This window comes from Canis lupus, chromosome 12 (genome assembly GCF_011100685.1).
Source record: "Canis lupus familiaris isolate Mischka breed German Shepherd chromosome 12, alternate assembly UU_Cfam_GSD_1.0, whole genome shotgun sequence".
Taxonomy (NCBI): Eukaryota; Metazoa; Chordata; class Mammalia; order Carnivora; family Canidae; genus Canis; species Canis lupus.
In genome coordinates this window covers 9384273-9402042 of record NC_049233.1, presented here as the reverse complement: position 1 = coordinate 9402042, position 17770 = coordinate 9384273, and the positions used below count along the sequence as shown (strand labels likewise).

General features: G+C 50.0%; 1 protein-coding gene and 1 long non-coding RNA gene across 2 annotated transcripts in view; one reads left to right on the top strand and one right to left on the bottom strand.

Moving 5' to 3' along the window:
* The window catches only part of LRFN2 (leucine rich repeat and fibronectin type III domain containing 2), a 178090-nt gene extending 173070 nt beyond the window's left edge, over positions 1-5020 (top strand). Inside the window, exon 3 of the mRNA XM_038553982.1 lies at positions 1512-5020. Coding sequence (XP_038409910.1) covers positions 1512-2490 — 979 coding nt within the window. The 3' untranslated portion in view covers positions 2491-5020. The remainder of the gene's footprint in view (positions 1-1511) is intronic.
* Positions 5021-14462: 9442 nt separating this feature from the next.
* Positions 14463-17351, bottom strand: LOC111098251. The gene is made up of 2 exons (XR_005367372.1): positions 17065-17351; positions 14463-14976 (listed from the first exon to the last, which is right to left on the bottom strand). It is a non-coding gene; the product is annotated as an uncharacterized LOC111098251 (long non-coding RNA).
* Positions 17352-17770: the final 419 nt, after the last annotated feature.

Below are 17770 nucleotides of genomic sequence, written 5' to 3'. Positions count from 1 at the left end.
AGCCCCAGCCCCAGCCCCAGCCCCCACCTCTTGCAGCTATGGGCTAGCGGTGGGGTTGGGAACCAAAGTTTCCTCCACTGTGGCTTCCCCATCAGCAGAGCGAGCTGGGAACGTGAGGAGGGAGGGAATGGGCCTCTTGTGCTGCCCACTGATGGGATGTCAATAAAAGCTTGTCAACTCCAATCCTGTGTGAGGAGTTCCCAGGTGGAAGTTTTCAGGCTCCAGTATTTCATAGTTGAGATCTCAATTAAGCTGCCTGGTTCTGGGCTTGAGGGGTTGGCAGGCCCTGATAGAGCCCTTGAGTAGTAGGAGATGGAGGGCTCTTCATGAGGAGAGGCGGTGGGAAAGGCAGAGAGGGACATGGCCCCTCCAAGACGAGGTGACTATCTCTGCAGGAGTGTTGATGGGACAACACAGGCATTGTCTCTGGAGAAAGTACTAAGGCACAATACCTAGACAGAGATCAGGGAGTGCGCCCAGGCTTCCTGAGGATCCTGGCAAGAGAGGCCCAGGACAGCGGAGAGGCCCCAGCTGTCCCACTAGGCCCTCCCCTAAGGTGGAGGGACCAGTCGAGGCCTCCTGAGCAGAGACTCTCTTTCCCCACGTCTCTGGGTGAGGCTGGCCTGCTAGGCCCGTGAAGGAGGAACCATCCCTTTCCTCAGGGAAGCAGAATTGCCCTCCCATCTTCAACATTGCACTGTCCCCCACCCCTGCCTGCCTCCAGCTGTCTTCTGCTTAGACCTCTCCTACCCAGTTTGCAGTAGCAAGCATTTTCCTGCCAAGCCTGAGAAAGCCATTTGCAGAGGACGATGGCGTAGGCTCTGAGGGCAGGGCCTCATGGGGGTGCTCAGCCGATGTCCATGAATCTCCAGGACACAAGGGGTGAACAGGGTCTGGGGCATCTGAAGTGGGGGGCCTGGGCAGGCCTGGCTCCCACTACCTCCCAGAGTCTGAGGGAGCCAGGGCTGGAGTCGGGCTGGATATCGTGAGGGATCCTTTTGTTTAGACTCTGCTTCTGCAGGCTTTAACCTCTCTGCCTCTCCATGTCTCTCCCTCTGCCCCTGCCATGGTCCCTCTCTCATCTTGGCCTCCATACCTTCTCTTCCCATCTCCTTACCCTCTCTCCACTGTCCCCTCCTAATTTCCTTCATCTCTGCACTCCTGGTCTCTGTGTTCCTGCTTCTCCTGGGCTGGTTGGGCACCTGGTCTGTGTGCACATCTCTCACTGACCCTTCCACCCCCACCTGTCTTTCTCTGGCTCCTTACCTGGGCCTGGTGGGACTCTCTCTCCATCTCCTACACCCTGTTCCTGTCCCCCACCCCTCCTATCTCTCCTTGGATCCTTTTCCTGTCTCTGCACCTGTCCCTGTCTCTCTCCTGCTCCACCTCATTCCTTCTGTGTCCCTGTGTCTGTCCCCCTGCCACCACCACCACCCTTTCCTGCCTCTGTCACTCTATTTCTGTCCCTGCCAACCCTCACCATCTTCCTCCTCTGCGTCCACCCACCCCAGGATGATCCCAGCCTCCAACAAAGCCTTCGTGGTCAACAACCTGGTGTCAGGAACCGGCTACGACCTGTGTGTGCTGGCCATGTGGGACGACACAGCCACGACGCTCACGGCCACCAACATCGTGGGCTGCGCGCAGTTCTTCACCAAGGCTGACTACCCGCAGTGCCAGTCGATGCACAGCCAGATCCTGGGTGGCACCATGATCCTGGTCATCGGCGGGATCATTGTGGCCACGCTACTGGTCTTCATTGTCATCCTCATGGTGCGCTACAAGGTCTGCAACCAGGAGGCCCCGGGCAAGCTGGCGGCTGCGGCAGTCAGCAATGTGCACTCGCAGACCAACGGGGCCCCACCACCCGCTCTGGCCAGCGCGCCCAGTGGGGCCCCTGTGCAGGGGCCACCCAAGGTGGTGGTGCGTAATGAACTCGTGCAGTTCAGTGCCAGCCTGGCCCGGGGCAGCGACTCCTCTTCCTCCAGCTCCCTGGGCAGCGGGGAGGCCGCAGGGCTGGGACGGGGCCCCTGGAGGCTCCCACCCCCAGCCCCCCGCCCCAAGCCTAACCTTGACCGCCTGATGGGGGCCTTTGCCTCCCTGGACCTCAAGAGCCAGAGAAAGGAGGAGCTACTGGACTCCAGGACTCCAGGCGGGAGAGGGTCTGGGACATCAGCCAGGGGCCACCATTCGGACCGAGAGCCACTGCTGGGGCCACCCGCGGCCCGAGCCAGGAGCCTGCTCCCCTTGCCCCTGGAGGGCAAGGCCAAGCGCAGCCACTCTTTTGACATGGGGGACTTTGCAGCCGCAGCCGCCGCAGCCGGAGGGGTGGCCCCTGGTGGCTACAGCCCCCCTCGGAGGGTCTCGAACATCTGGACAAAGCGCAGCCTCTCTGTCAATGGCATGCTCTTGCCCTTTGAGGAGAGTGACCTGGTGGGGGCCCGGGGAACTTTTGGCAGTTCCGAGTGGGTGATGGAGAGCACAGTGTAGGCCTGGGGAGGGGGCTTCCTCCTCCCGCTCACCCTTGCAGGGTGGATGAAGGGGAAAGAACTGTACTGGCAAGTCTTTGTGGAGTTTCCATGGTGATGTTTACATCTAGGGACAGTTTCGTCTCCCTCAACGCCCCCCTCAACACACCCACACCACCTTCCAGGCCTGTCCCCCACCACCCAGCTGGGGTGTGCTCAGGGAAAGCGGACTCGATCGCTAAAATGTCGGACTGAGCCCTGAGTGCTCGGAAAGGCGGACTCCCTCCTTTCTGATCACGAATGTAGCGTGTAAGCAAGCGGCTTTGGAGTGCTTATGGTTCCAACGTTGCTTTTATTTCCTAATTTATTTTTCCCACTTCCCAGACTCCTCCTCTTCATTCACACAGATCATGGAGAATTTACTCTTCATGTGACAGCGGGTTCCCAGGAGCCGTGCTAGTGGGAGATTATTGTCTGTTGACAAGAGAAGGTGATGATTCTGGTTCCATGCTTGTTTGGAGGGAAGGCTGTGGCATCTCCAGCCCAGACTCCCCATTATTCCCAACCGTCCACATGCTTGGGAGGGATGGGCAACCACCCCCACACCTCACCCAGCTTCCTCTGCTCAAACGTCATGTCCCATACCCATCACATCAGCCTGAGCCAGAAGGGTAACTGCCAGGACTTCTTATGTATGGGAAAGGGATGAGGACATAAAGGATGTTCACTTTTGGAATTGCTGTAGGATTTTTACTTCTTTGGGGGGAAGCTGGGGCAGAAAGTCCCCATGAACCTGTGGCAGGCTAAGAGGGCTTCTCCTGAGGAAAGCAGAGGGGGGTGACTGGACTTGGAGTCCAAAGCTCTCAGTTTGGGTCCCAGAGCCACTACTGAATAACCAGCTGAACACATTGGGCAAGACCCTTTCCCTCTTTGGACCTCAGTCTCTTAATTCACAAAATACTGGATTGTACCTGGTCTTGGATTCCCTTCAAGTTCTAAGGATTAACGAACTCTTCCATGAATCTAGGTGTTACGGTTTCCAGATCAGCAGTACCAGTGGCACAAGCTGGTAAAGCATCCCTCTTCTTCTGACTGGACACAGAAGGAGAATTCTAGAGGTTTTGGAGGGGGAAACCGGAATCTTTATACAATGGTAGAGTTTTTGAAGTTTGAAGAGGTGTTTGCAATCATGTCATCCTTAACCCTCTCTCCCTCCCCACTGCCCCAGAGTATAAACGACTTGCCCAACATCACACAGGGAGTTAGGGACCAAATCAGGGTAGGTGCAAAGGCCACCTCCTGGGATGGTGTTTGGGATTCATTATGTTGTCTTCACCCTGGCTCGGACATTTCTGTGTGCAAAGTCCATCCTTTGTGCCTGAGGAAGGTGGCTCAGGGTGGGACATGGGCGATGCCTCTCCTAGACGCCAGCTTTGATGAGGATCCATACATAGAAATGACAGATGGCAATGAGAGGGCTCCCATGGGTTCCTTTCTATTGGAGGATTAACCCTATACCCCAGACCATGTCAAGAGGGGGCAGAGGAGACATGGGCAAGGAGAAACTGTTTTAGAAGCACCTGGAGGGCTTTCCCCTGCATCTCTGTCTCTCCCAGTCTCTGTCTCTTCCAGATCTCTCCTCACTGCCGACATACTACCTCTCCCTCAGTTTCCCCAACCCATTCTTTGCTCTTCTGAGTCTGTGCCATTGAACTCTAGCTTCTCTCCTATTCTTCTCCCTCCTTCCGCTTGCCAACCACACCGCATACCACATCCAGGTGAGTCCCAGTCCCCTTGTGCTGAAGGGTTCTGATGGGCTCGGGCCTGAAGCTGAGGTGGTGGCCCCCAACCCCCACCTGGAACATACAAGGAGCTGATGGGGAACTGTCTATGCAGGACTGCCTTCTGGCTCCAGTTCAGAAGGCCTGGAGCCTCCAAATCCCTTGTCTTTATCCTTCTTCCTCCCACCCCCCTGCCTCCTCTCACCTTCCCTCCGCTCTCCTGTCTTCATTCTTGGTCTTCCTATGACCCTCTGCCTTTCCCAATCCCTTTCTGGTCCTGACAGTCTTCAGCAGCCCAGGCCAGTCTCTTCCTGAGAACAGTTAATTTCCCAGGCTAGTCCCTGAGCCAGAACACAGGCCTACCCCAGTCATGGTGGCAGCCACGGAATTGGGCGACTTAAACAGAAATCTCTCTCTCCCTCCTTCCCTCTTTCCTCGCCCCAGCTTCTCTTCTCTCCTTTTCCTCCCTGTCCTTTTCTCCTTCAGTCTTTCTAAATGTAGCCATTGAGGAAGTAACCCCAAATGTAGCCATTGAGGAAGGGACCTGACCTTTCTTTTTGCCTTTGGGTTCGGACACCCAGAAGGAAATGGTGGACACCAGAAGGGGAGGAACCAACCGTATATTCTGGTCAGTGGCCCCGAGCTCTGTCATGACATGATATGTACTTGCACTTGTATTTTTCATGTTTCTGACTCAGAATTCTGGAAAGCAACATCCATGTGGTCAGAATAAAATTGCCAACTTTCTTTGCTAAAAAAAAAAAAAAAAAAGTACAGTAAAATGTACAGTTTAAAAAACAAAACCAACCACACTCCTTGGGAGAGAGAGAAAAAAAAGAACATTCTCATATCTATGAATGTCTGCTGTTCATTTCTCTGGAAACTGAGGTTTTCTGAAGGTGGCTTTGAAATGGCATTTTCTCTTGCACCTGTGTTTGTTACTGCCTGGTGGGAACCTGCTTCCTGCCAAGTTCATGTGTAAGCTGGGAGCCTTCTGAAATAAGAAAGAGCAGGGTCGTCCTTCTGAAATAAAGAGCAGAGGAATCTGGAGCGAGGCTCCAGGCAAAGAAGGAATGGTCCATCCTCAGCTGTCCTGACTCACCTGGTGTCTCATATACCTGCCTGGCCTCCTTTCCCGTACTGTGGCCACCACCACACTCAGCCACTAGGGGCGCACGGATACCTCCCACCCATTTTCCATTTTCCTTGAGCCCCCAATGACACTTTTTCTAAAGGGTCTTTTACTGGGGAATGGGACAACAAACCAAAGCATAAACCCAAAGTCTAGAGACGAATAACCTCTGGAAACAGCTTCCCAACCCTAGCTACGTCTAACGCGAGACTAGCACTGTCCAATAGGAATCAAGTGTGACCCACACTGTCATTTTAAGTTTTTTCCCAATGGCTGCATTAAATCAGGTAGAAACAGACAGAATTAATTTTAATAATATATTTTCTCTAATCCAGTATATCTGAAATAGTATTATTTTAATGTATAATCACTCTAAAATTATTGAGAAAACATTTAAGATTGCAGGGGGTGGGGAGAGTTTTTCCCCTTCTTATGTTTTGGAAATCTAGTGTGTGTTTTACACTCACTGCACATCTCAATCCAGACTAGCCACGTTTAAAGTGCTTGAGAGCCACATGTGGCTAGTACAGGTCACCATATTGGACAGTGCAACTCTAGACAGAATGATTGACTTGCCAGAGCACCTTTTGGAAGGGGAGGGAAACTAACAGTTATTGAGTACCTATGGTTTCCAGGCCCTGTGCTGGTACTAAACAGGCATTTCTCACTGCATTTCTCACTCTCAAAGTAGATATTATTATGCTGATTTTACAGACCAAGGGCCTGAGGCCCAGAAGAGGTTAAGCTACTTGCCCAAGGTCACACAATAAGTCTGGCCTCAAAGCCTTAGCTCTTACCATAACATCACCTCCTATTCTTTCTTCCTCCCTTCAACCTGTTATAGATTGTATTTTAGACTCTTGGAAGTACTCAGATTTATAGCCTAAGCTGGAAGCTCTTGGTTTGGCCTCAAGGTCTGGTAAAATTCTCGGAATGTTGACTCCAGGCAAGAGCCCCTTGGTTAAGTGGTTTCCTCTGACCTCACACTGGCCTTTCTGGCTCTTCTTGGCCTGTAATACATCCCCTCCCCTCCCCTGGCCCTAGGCTTCAGAAGGTCCTGCTCAGACCACCCTTGTGGTCAGCACTTCTCTTGGCCTGGGGACTTCTAGGAAGTCCCTTTCTTAATACCCTTCCACCCCTAGCCTCGCCTTGTCCCTGTCCCCTGAAAGCCTGTGACTTTATCCCCATAAGATAGAAAGCCCCACACCAGCTCACTCCAATGACCAAGCCCATCTTCCCACCACTGCCTATTCCTTAACTCTTGTCCCTATCAGGAGAAGCACTCGCCCACCCAGATTCTCTTTCCCAATTGAGAGAAGCTTCAGTTCTCTGCTCTTTCACAGAGAAGAGGTCACTGATATGCTCTGAGCCCAATCAAATTATTACACTTTCTGAGAAATAGTCTAACCTCCTTTCCCCAATTTCTTGATAATGACACATTCCTCAGTTTCCCCCTCAGAGGAGATGCTTTTCATTTCACCATCATAACACTGTTGAAATTCTAAAAGAACTTACACACATATTTTTTTTTTTAAGGGATATAATTTCTAGCCGGGGAAATGGAAGGTCATTGTCTCAGGTTTCCCTAGTCCAAGACAAGGAGTAACTTTTCTCCCCAGGTCTATAGGTACTTATTTTTCCTAAGCGCAGCCTGGGTATTTCTGTGTCTTCTATTCTCTGCTCCCTGTGTGTCTGCAGCAGGGGTCTCAGGGCTTGAGCAGGCAAGGCAGGGCTTCCCCTGTTCTTACAGCCATCGTGGTCTCCACAAACAGCTGCGGGTAAAATCGACACACTTACTCAAAAGATAAGACTTGGCAGACAGCAGTCAAATCCCCAGTACGTGGTTTTAAATAGCACACCTAGATTCTCAAGCCCAGCTGCTCCACGCGATGCAGCTGGCAGCAGGAAGTCTGTTGTGACGAGGCTTCTCCCAGGTAAATACCTGAGGTTTCTACCTTTGTGTAATAGAATCAGACCCGCCCAGGTTGCTCTCCCAACATCTACACAGAACACTGCTGCCCTCACAATTTAAAAATACCTATTTTTGCTTTCAGACTTTACACCCAAGATCTTAGTTTCTGATCTTCCATGATCTCATTTAAGATCTCCCACCTCATAGCCAGCAGTGTTGACTACAAGGCTCAGGCTTTTCCTTCCCCGCAGCCTTTAGCAGAGGAAATTGTTATGCTTCCTGGAAGACTGAAGAGGGGAGCTGGCCTTCTTCATGTCTCAGGCTATCCTCCGATGCCCATCATAGCCATGCAGAGTCTTCTGACAGGCCTGGCCGTCTTGCCCAGTGTCCTCGTTTTGGGCGCTCGGCATCTTTCTTCAGCTCACCGACTCTAAGCAAATGGGCACAGATTGCAGGCTCTTGCCTGGCTGTTATCCTCTTCTTGTTGGGATCATTGAGTTTTTGGCTCCTTTAGCCAACAACTGTGCTCCGGGACAATGAGAGCCAGTGTTCTCCTCTAGCACCTTGTGCTGGAGTCTCTGCAGGGCTGGGGCAAGGAAGATCTCATTATCTAATCCCTTCCTGAGATAGTGCATCCTTCAGGCTCCCCACTTGGTTCCTTAGTGATGAGGGGGTGAAACTGGAATTTCACCCATCTCCATGGGATCCCCAAACCCATCTGGGCCACAGCCAGTCAGCCCACTGACCAGCCTCCCACGGCCCCAGGTCATTTGGTCCAGCTGCCCATCTGGTTAAGTGATGATGAGCACACCCCCTCTTCTTTTGCCACCTCCTCTGTACCATGTGTTCATTGGTGCTCCCTGGCACACCCAGCAGCGACTGGAGCAGGGGTGAGTTTGCTTTCCCTTGACATCTCCTGTGCCGTATTCAAGATGTCTCCTGTTCCCCAAACCGTTTACCTCTGTTAGCTGAACTTCCTGACACTGTTTATACTTTCTCACGAAGAAAAACCTCAGAGCCTCACACCTCCATCACCAACTCAGCACGTCCTGACAAGAAGCAGCTATCTCATTCACTGTCTGAGAAGGAATGTTATAAAGAAAAAGAGTTAAGTCCAGTTATCCCTAACAATCCTGAATGCTTCCTCCTGGGTTCTCTGTCACATTCTCTCTACCCATTCCCCTGGGGACCTCTCGAGGATACAATTCTGTCCATCGACCAAGGATGGGCCAGTTGCCTTATTTACCCAGACTAATTATGGGAAAGTTTCATCCCTTCATTAGGTTGACACAAGATTAGCATTTTCCAAGTGGGTATTGAACCGCAAAATTAAATTGCTAATAATAGCTGACATTATTGAAATTTTCCTATGTGCCATGCACTGTTCTAAGAGCTTGGTATAATCTCAGTTTATCATCAAAATGACACAATGAAGTAGGTATTGTTATTAACATTCTCATTGGAGAAGCTAAGGTAGAGAGGGGGTTAAATAACTTGCCCAACATCACTTAGTTCGTGAGTGGCAGAGTTGGATAAACATTCAATAAATGGATTTGCACTGAAGTTTCCTGCAGCGCTGCTGAGGCAAATAGATACGCAGTTCTCTGGGTTTCATGTCAAAGGCCTGAATCCTGGCGTGTGAACCTTGAGTTTGAGAAGACTGAGCCCAGCAGAAAAAGTGAAAGAGGTGGAGAAATTGGCGCCGTATGCATTCAACATGCATTTGCTGACCTGCTGTGTGCCCCACACTGTGCCTGGTTTTAAAAAGAAATAAAAATAAAAGCGAAGGACACTGTGCATGCCCTTGAGGGCCTTACATGTTTCCCGGAGGGGGCAGGGGCATGAGCTAGTTTCCAGATCTCTGATTTTACAAAGATGAGTCCGTTTTCATTTAGTTCAAGATAATGTATAGCTTTGGGGAACCTACTATCCAGGAGGAGATGGATGGGTGGATGGATTGGCCAGAGCCACAGGCCCAAGTGGGCACATCTGGCTGGAAGAAATCACTAGATTTTAAGTTCCAAAGGAACCTGCCATGAGGATGACTTAGCTTTGTGCCAAGCAAGAGCCAGGTCAAGACTGAAATCCTGTGCCTAGGCAAGCAGGGGTGGAAGGAGGCAGCTAGCTGTCCCAGGAATTTTCTGCAAGGGTGGTAGTGAGAGGTAGGATGGATACAACAAAGGGGGCAAGGAAGAGGAGTTGTTGAAGAGAACTGGGGGGTCCTGAGTAATCCAAGGCTAGTGCAGTTGTTCCTGTGGGTGAGGGGGCCTGCAGTGGGAGGAGCTGGATTCCAGACCCGTTTCTTGGCCCTGTTTCCTTTCTGGTAAAGTATCAATGGTAAGTTTTGACTTTGGTAAGTATGCCTAAGAAGTACCATGTAGTTCTATAGATCATATGTCAGATTTGAAAAGGCAGAGTGGTAGTCATTATTATTAATGATACGCATCGTTGAAAACATTTTTATAAATTACAGGGAATTAGTGATAATATTAGGTCTCTCAAACTCAGAGAATCTCAGGGCTGCCAGAGCTATCAGAGGCCATCCACTCTAGCCTCCCTCAATGGGTATTAGAATCTTCTGTTCAATATCCATGAAAATTATTATTAATCTTATTACAAGCAAGACTGTGCATGATGAATTTCAGAATTCACCCTAGGCAGGAAGTGGATCCCTGTACTCCAATCATCAAATCAAGGCCTAATGGTTATGGCTCCATATTCCTGGTGGGCCTATGTAGAACCATCATTCCCACCTTCACAAGAAATCCAGAGGCCAGACAAAAAGCAGCTCTCAGAGTGCCGTGGGGCCAAAATCATGGTAGGAAACTAGGTACAGAGCCAGGACCTTGGCTGGGAATATCTCCGAAGGGCAGATTACAGTTCCCTTGCCAAATCAGCATTGGTCTCCTTGACACTGAGGAAAGGAAGGAGGCAGCAAAGGGGCAGAAAGCACATGGGAGCCTTTGTAGCCCCTGATGCTCCTTCATGTTCTGAGATCTACAGTCCCAGTAGCAGCAAGGAGGACCCGGAAAATTCCCGATCTCACCCCTGGGCTCCCTCACTTATCGCTTTCCTGATCCCTGCTCACCCTTTATGCTTGTTCCAGGTCTGGCATAATAACCAAAATCTAACAACAGGGCTCCAGAATCACACAAATGCTTCCATCAAGCCCTCCCACTGGTTTCCTCCATTTCTCTGGGTTAATACACGTTTTCCCTTCTAGGCTGTAAATGCTTGTGGGAAGACTCTGCCAGATGCCAGATAAATCACCCAGTGGCAGGCTGGCTCATTTGAGTTAGGGCGTGGTAAGGAGGACCTGGGGCAGCCTAATGACCAGCCCTCTCCACCTCTCCTTAACATTCTGGTCCCTGTTAGCACAAACACCACCCACCTGCTTGAGGTGGGGAGATTCAAAGTGGCTTCCAGTATGATCTTTACTTCTGAATCATCACATTAACCCCAACTGGAGTGAAGAAGGAATGTTAGAGAAATGTACCCTCCCCACCTGGCAGTGCACAGCTGGGCAGGCCCTTGGGTAGAGCTGACACTTCACAGTTGCTTCACGGAGAAGTGGGGTACAGCAGAATACGTGGCTGGGGATAGGGTGACCTGCACACAAAGAGCCTGGCTTCCATGATGTAGGTAAATGGAGATGAGTGCAGGTCCCCCCAAAAGTCTGGGAGGACATGGGGAGGACCTCCAGAGCCATCAAGCAAAGGGATCCAATTCTTCCTTGATCTTCAAAGTTCAAGGATTCCAAGGAATCCTGCAAACAGCTTTAGGTTAGTTTAGCCTTGGCCAATATCACTAAGGGGACAGAGGTTGGGACTTCTCTGGGACTTTTTCTCATGAGCCCTAGGGCCTTCCATCTCCCCTGAGGTATGGAAAACAGGGAATGGGGGTCTGTGTTGGGCATGAGAAAGTAAGATACTCTTGGCCAAGCCCCTCCACCTTTAGTTTGGGATAGAAAACAAGATGGAGGGGAATGAAACAAGAGTATCTGATTCCGTGGGTGGTCAACCAGGCTTTCTTCCCTACATCTAGCCTTGACCATGGAGTGGTGGGGGAGGAGCTAAGTGGGGACCTTTGACATCTATACCATCAACAGCCGAGCTAGAGAGGCTGGACAGCATCCTACTGTTCCAAGTGAATTCTTTCACATGGATTATCATTCCTCCCATTCCTTATCTAATAACTTGGATTTACACATCACTGCTTTCCCCATTTTACTAATTTTCCAATCTGAGGATGCAAGTTTGTTTTTTTCCAAGTTCTTACAGAGTTTATGGAGCAGAAGAGGGTCTCAAATGAAATCTTTGGACCCCAGAATTTGTGTTTCCATCACCCCCCATCCGTAACTGCCACCCCCACCCCACCCCAATCAGCTATTACAGTGATGGCTGCCTGGTACAGCAAAATAGAAGTGAGGCCCAGAAGGCAGCCAGAGGAAGGAAAGAAAATACTCACTAGGCAGGAGGACAGCTAAGTCTAGGAGAGGTGAAAAAGGATATAGGGCCCTGGAGAGTTGCAGCATAGGGCTAAGAAGGGTGGCTCTGCCAGGAATTCTACATGGGCATGAGGCTCTCTCAGCCATCCACTGTCAAGCCAGCTGGAACAGGGGTCAGAGACCATGATCCACTGTTGGCTAAGAAGGCAGGAGGTGAAAAAGATCAGGCAAGCATGAGTAGGGAAGAGGTGAGGTGTGCAGAATCAGAGGAACGATTGGGAGGACACAGCTGTGCAGGACCAGGGTATAGGTCTAGTCTATCTGGCATCCACATCCAGATGAGGGCAAGAGAGCAGAGGCCTGAGATAGGGCTCCATCTGGAGTGTCCTTGTGGGCCCTCTACATAGTGAAGTCAGGAAGTAAGCAGGGTCCACCTAGAAATTGAGGTCGTTTTCAGGATTTGAGTGTTTGTGCTGTATATGTCTTAAGGCTCTCTTATCCTTCCCTTCCTGACCCAATATAGGAAGAGAGGCTTATTGGGAAATAAAAGCTGTGTCTACACCTGGACTTTGAGGTTTAGTGAAGGAAGAAAGGGCTGGACTCTCCATGAATACCAGAGGCTCTACAGCATGGGCCCACTATCAGATCCACTTGTCTTTTCTAGGTCTCCATGGAAGGATGACTAGACACTACATGAGTGGAGAATGACTGAGGGTGATGAGCCCCTGGCCTTCCAGATTGTTCCAGGGTAAATTCATTGAAGGGAGATCTGTGGCACAGAAGAGTAGAAGTCTTTCAGAAAGTTTTATGTAATCTGGGTTGTCTTTGAAGCAGCTAAGGGGAGACTCAGGACTCTCCCCTCTGGGTTATAAGGCACCACCATGAAGAATAAAGCTCTTCATTGAACACAAAGGACTGTCCAAGCAAGGAAGAGGGACCTCATGTAATTTTCCAAACAGCACAGTGAGCATCTTATATACTTCAGGTGCTACTCCCCATAATCCTCACCCATGACAAGTGTTAGATCATCCATTTTACTACCAAGAAAACTGAGACACGAAGAGAATAAACAACTTGCTGCAGGTCATATAACTAGTCAGGAGAATAGCTGGGTAAGCAGCCACTCGATAATTGGGGTTGCCCCAAAGTTACCTAAGAACAGCAAAGGACATTAGAGTCTCAATGAATTATCTGGAAGGAATCAGAACATGCGAGCGATGAGAGTTAAAAGAGGAAATATAACATTAAAAAAATGGAAGACATGGGGAAATCTATTGACTAAATATTTATTGGCTTCTCTGCACCCTGTCCTAGTGCCTGTAAGGTGAGAAATTGAAGGCTGCCCCAAAGGTCCTTAAATGTCCTCACAAACTGAGGATTAAACAAGCTCCAAGGTCCAATTTGCTTTTTTGGTTTTGTTTTCTAAAATGTGGGGTTGTAGATAGTAAGCCAGCAGGCCCAAGAGGGCATGTGCATTGCAGACTCCCTCCTTCAAGGGAGTTGAATCTATTTCCTGATTTCAGTATCCTCATCTGTAAAATGGCCATGGTATCCCTCTACCTCCAAGCATTGCCGTATTTATGAATCACAGAGCTCTACATAGCTACACAAATAACCCATAGCATTTGAGAAGTCACCAATTCACAATGATTAACAACATGGATCAATGATAACACTGTTATAAATTATAGAACACTGATGATTATTATATGGGTATTAGGCCCAGAGTCTCAGGGCTGGAAAGATCAGAGGTCTCCAAACAAGCCCTCCTCTGCTCATCAATATCCCTGCCAGGCAGTATTATTCTGATTACAAATGATTCCATACTTTTAATTTATAAGTCCCTTATAAAGAGAAAATGTGAATTCATTCCCTGTGCTCCAATGAGCTCCCTGCTTAATGATTGTAGCTCTAGCTTTGTATAGACTCCACCATTCCTACTCCTTAGGAGACCCCAGAGTCATTACAGAAAACTCCCAGAATATTCTGTGGTCATCGATGAAGTAGAAAAACACAGAGCAAGGGCCCCAAGGTGGGAAGTAAAAGGGAGATCTGCTCTCTTACCAAATCAGCTCCGGTCTCCATGGCACAGGGGCAAAACAAGAAAGGAAGAGGGGGCAGGGTCCTGGGCAACCTCTGAAGCCCCAGCAAGTGAATGCTTTGTTTTCTGCAAGGACTTTCACTACCAACTGTGAGATCCAGAAAAGTTGCCCGCCACCTGCCAGGTGCACAGCATAGGCCCATTGACAGGATCCCTGTACTCTTTGATCGATTCCCTCCCGCCAATGAGGTGTTCCTTATTCTCCCTTTATCCTTAATCAAGGACTAAGAGAACAAAGTTATAAAAATAGTAACTAATAAAATTCCAGGACCTCAATATGAATCACTATTTACTCCCTTTTACATCCTTCCTAGTGATCTGACATTCCGATGGATAAATTTGTTCCTTTGGTTCTTACCTATCACAATGCAGATGCTCAGAGAAAACCCTGCCAAGTGTCTAGCAAACCCATTGGAGTCAGATCCCTTCCTGAGATAATGAGGAGCATTTTTCAAAGAGGGAGGAGGGAGAGCCAGGGATACCCCTTATAACAGCCCTCCCCCACCTCTTCTCATTGCCCCTTTCTCTGTGGCACAGACACTGTGAGTTTGGATGAAAAAAAAAAAAAAAAAGGACCATCCAAATCTTCTGACTTGGCACACCAATCACAGGTCCCAGCAGTCAAGTACATAAGCCTTTATTAAATTGGTCTACCCGACCTGAGATATGAGAGGCTCAGTCACCTCCGGGTGTGACTGGCCGGTCCCTTGACTACACAGGCCTCCTTCCTGGAAGGGCAGTTTTGAGGAACAAGATAATGCACAAAAGAGGGTGAATACACCCACATGAAGAGCCAAGTTTCCATGTTGATGGTAAATGGAAGAGCCTTTGGGTCTGAGCTGAGCTCAAATGGGGGAAAAGATAAGGGGAAAGGACCCATCCTCTGCACTGATACAAAAGCCCACAGTGAGTGGGTGGTGCAAGGAACAAAAGCCCCAGGTCCTACTAGCAGATCTTTTCCCAGATAGCTAAAACTTCAGTAAAGGCTGGGAAAGGAGGAGTGGAGAAGGTCCAGCTGGGATGGGGACTCCAGAAGGGTGGGTTCCTAGTTCCTAGAAGATGACTGTTTTCGCAGAACGACAGCCTCCACACTCTTGGTTATGGCTTGACTGATGATCCCAGGCAGCGACCAGTCCTGTGAAAGTAAAAGGAAATCATGGCAAACTTGATACACGGAAGTGGAGGCAAAGTGGGGGCAAAACCGACCAAGTTAGAGCCACAAGTTAGGACCACAAGCAATGTGCAGCACACTTGTTTTCAAAAGACATTCACTTCACCCCCATTCTCACCGAGCTTCTAACCCAGGCCTTACTATTGTGTCACGTTTCAGGTGGGAGGACACCTGAAGGGGTTAGTGTCCCTCCCCCTTCCCCCCCATCCAGGAAGGGAGCCCCTAGCCCTGCAGAGGAGATTTCCTGCTTCCAGGTCTGCAGTTTTGTTTTTTTTTTTTTTAATTCCCATCAACTATTTACCCATCCCCCACCCACCTCCCCTTTGGTAAACATCAGTTCTCTGTAGTTAAGAGTCTGTTTCTTGGTTCGCCTCTATCTTTTTCTACCCTACGATTTCTACCCTACCCCTTAAATTCCAAGTATGAATGAAATAATATGGTATTTATTTTTCTCTGACTGACTTATTTTGATTAGCACAAAACTCTAGTTCCATTCACATTGCTGCAAATAGCAAGATATTCATATCTATCTATATCTATGTCTATCTATCTATTTATCTATCTATCTATCTATATCTCACCATTGTGTGCGTGTGTGTGTGTGTGTGTGTGTATACCACTTCTTTAGCCATCTAGACTTTTTTTTCTATAGTTTGGCTATTGTGGCTAATTCTGCTATAAACATTCCTTCAAGATGAGTATTTCGATTTTTTGGGTAAATACCTAGTATGTGCAATTCCTGGATCTAAGGATAGTTCTATTTTTAACTTTTATTAAGGAAATTTCATGCAGGTTTTGAGAGTGGCTGCACCAGTTTGCATTCTCACCAACAGTATAAAAGTGTCCCCCTTACTTCACATCCTTGCCTAAAGCTGTTGTTTCTTCTTAATTTTTTTTCTTTTTCTTTTTTGGGGGGGTTCAATTTGCCAACATATAGCATATCACCCAGTGCTCAACCCGTCAAGTGCCCCACTCAGTGCCGGTCACCCAGTCACCCCAACCCCCCGCCCACCTCCCTTCCCACCACCCCTTTTTCGTTTCCCAGAGTTAGGAGTCTCTCCTGTTCTGTCTCCCTCTCTGATATTTCCCACTCATTTTCTCTCCTTTCCCCTTTATTCCCTTTCACTATTTTTATATTCCCCAAATGAACGAGACCATATAATGATGTCCTTCGCCGACTGACCTCACTCAGCATACCCCCCAGTTCCACCCACGTCGAAGCAAACGGTGGGTGTTCGTGTTTCTCACGGCTGAGCACTATTCCGTTGCATCCATAGACCACCAGCCCAAGCCCCCTCCCTGGCCGTGGGACGGGAGGCGAGAAGGGAGGAACGGAGGAGGAGCAACATCCCCCCAGGCTCGTCCGCTCCTCCGAGGCCGAGCTCTCCCCGCCACCTGCAGGCGGAGGTCCCTCGGGAGGGGGAATGGCATCCTTCCACAGGAGATAAAACCACAGGTAGCGGGAGAAAGGGGCGCGGAAATGCGAGGGTGAGCCCGCGGCAAGGGGAGGGGCAGGGGCTCCGCGGGGGCTCGGCGTGCGGCGCCTGGAGGGGGAGGACCGGACCCGGCGGTGGCCTGGGACGGAGGCCGCCACTCGTGCACCCAACCTGGGGTAAGCGAGAGGGGGCGCCCGTTCCACCGCCGGGGCCGCGGGGGCTTTCCTGCGTCCTAAAGCAGTTCTGATCTTCCTTGGAGGAGGCGGCTGCGCCTGAGCCGCTGTGTCAGCTATGAAGTCAACTCAGAGCCACCACGGAGAAACTGAGGCAGGCGCTGCTCCAAATTAACCGCCTCGGCTCCCATCGCCCCCTCCCCGCGACCCTCCCCGGGTGGGAGGCCGCCCCCCCCCCCCCCGTCCCCGGCCGGCCCCGCCTCCAGAGAGCGCGCAACCCGCGGGCCGCTAGCGCTCGGGTCAGGGGCGCCGACAGGAGCGGGGGCGGGGCGGCCCGGGTCGGTGGGGTGCGGGGGGCTGGGAGGGGACCGATCCCGGGCATGCCAGAAAGCGGTCAGCCCCGGCCTGGCCTCCCAGGGCAGTGTCCTTCGCTTTATATTTACCAGGCCTTGGAGTCCCGGGCTGCCTGTGCTCCCTGGAACTTTTATCCTCCCTCGGAGGAAAGCAGCATCCAGAAGGCCCAGGGCACACACAAGATTTAGGGCCAGAGCTGCAATTCAGACCCTCCTAACACCAATTCCTGAAATTTTCCAACCAACCAAAGACCTTTCACCAAAGAGAAATGCGTAACCAGCCTCATGGAGCTCCCCAGACCCCTAAAGAGAGCTTGGTCATCGTCCCTGGCTTCCTCGCTGCCCTGCTGCAAGGGCCGGGCTCTCACTCAGAGCCTCCTCATCAAGGATCCAGCCAATGGGAGAGGGTTGCTGAGCTGATGAGAATGCCCCTGACCAATGAGAAGGGGGCAATGCCTTAGAGGCTAGTTGGAGGAGGCTCACTTGTTAATATTTCCCCGGCACTTATTTTGAAAGACTCACTCCTGGAAAATTCAGAATGCATCATCATATCTGGGCATCCCATATTCCCTTTTTAAAAATGCACATAACGTAAAGTTCACCATCTTAGCCATTTTAAAATGTACGATTCCGTGGCTTTTACTACATCCACAATGTTGTGCAACCATTATCACTATTGAATTCCAGAACATTTTGTCACACACCCACCCCCAAAAGAAGTCCGTACATGCTAAGCAGTCACTCCCCATTCTTCCTTTTCTTTTCTTTTTTTTTAATTTTTATTTATTTGTGATAG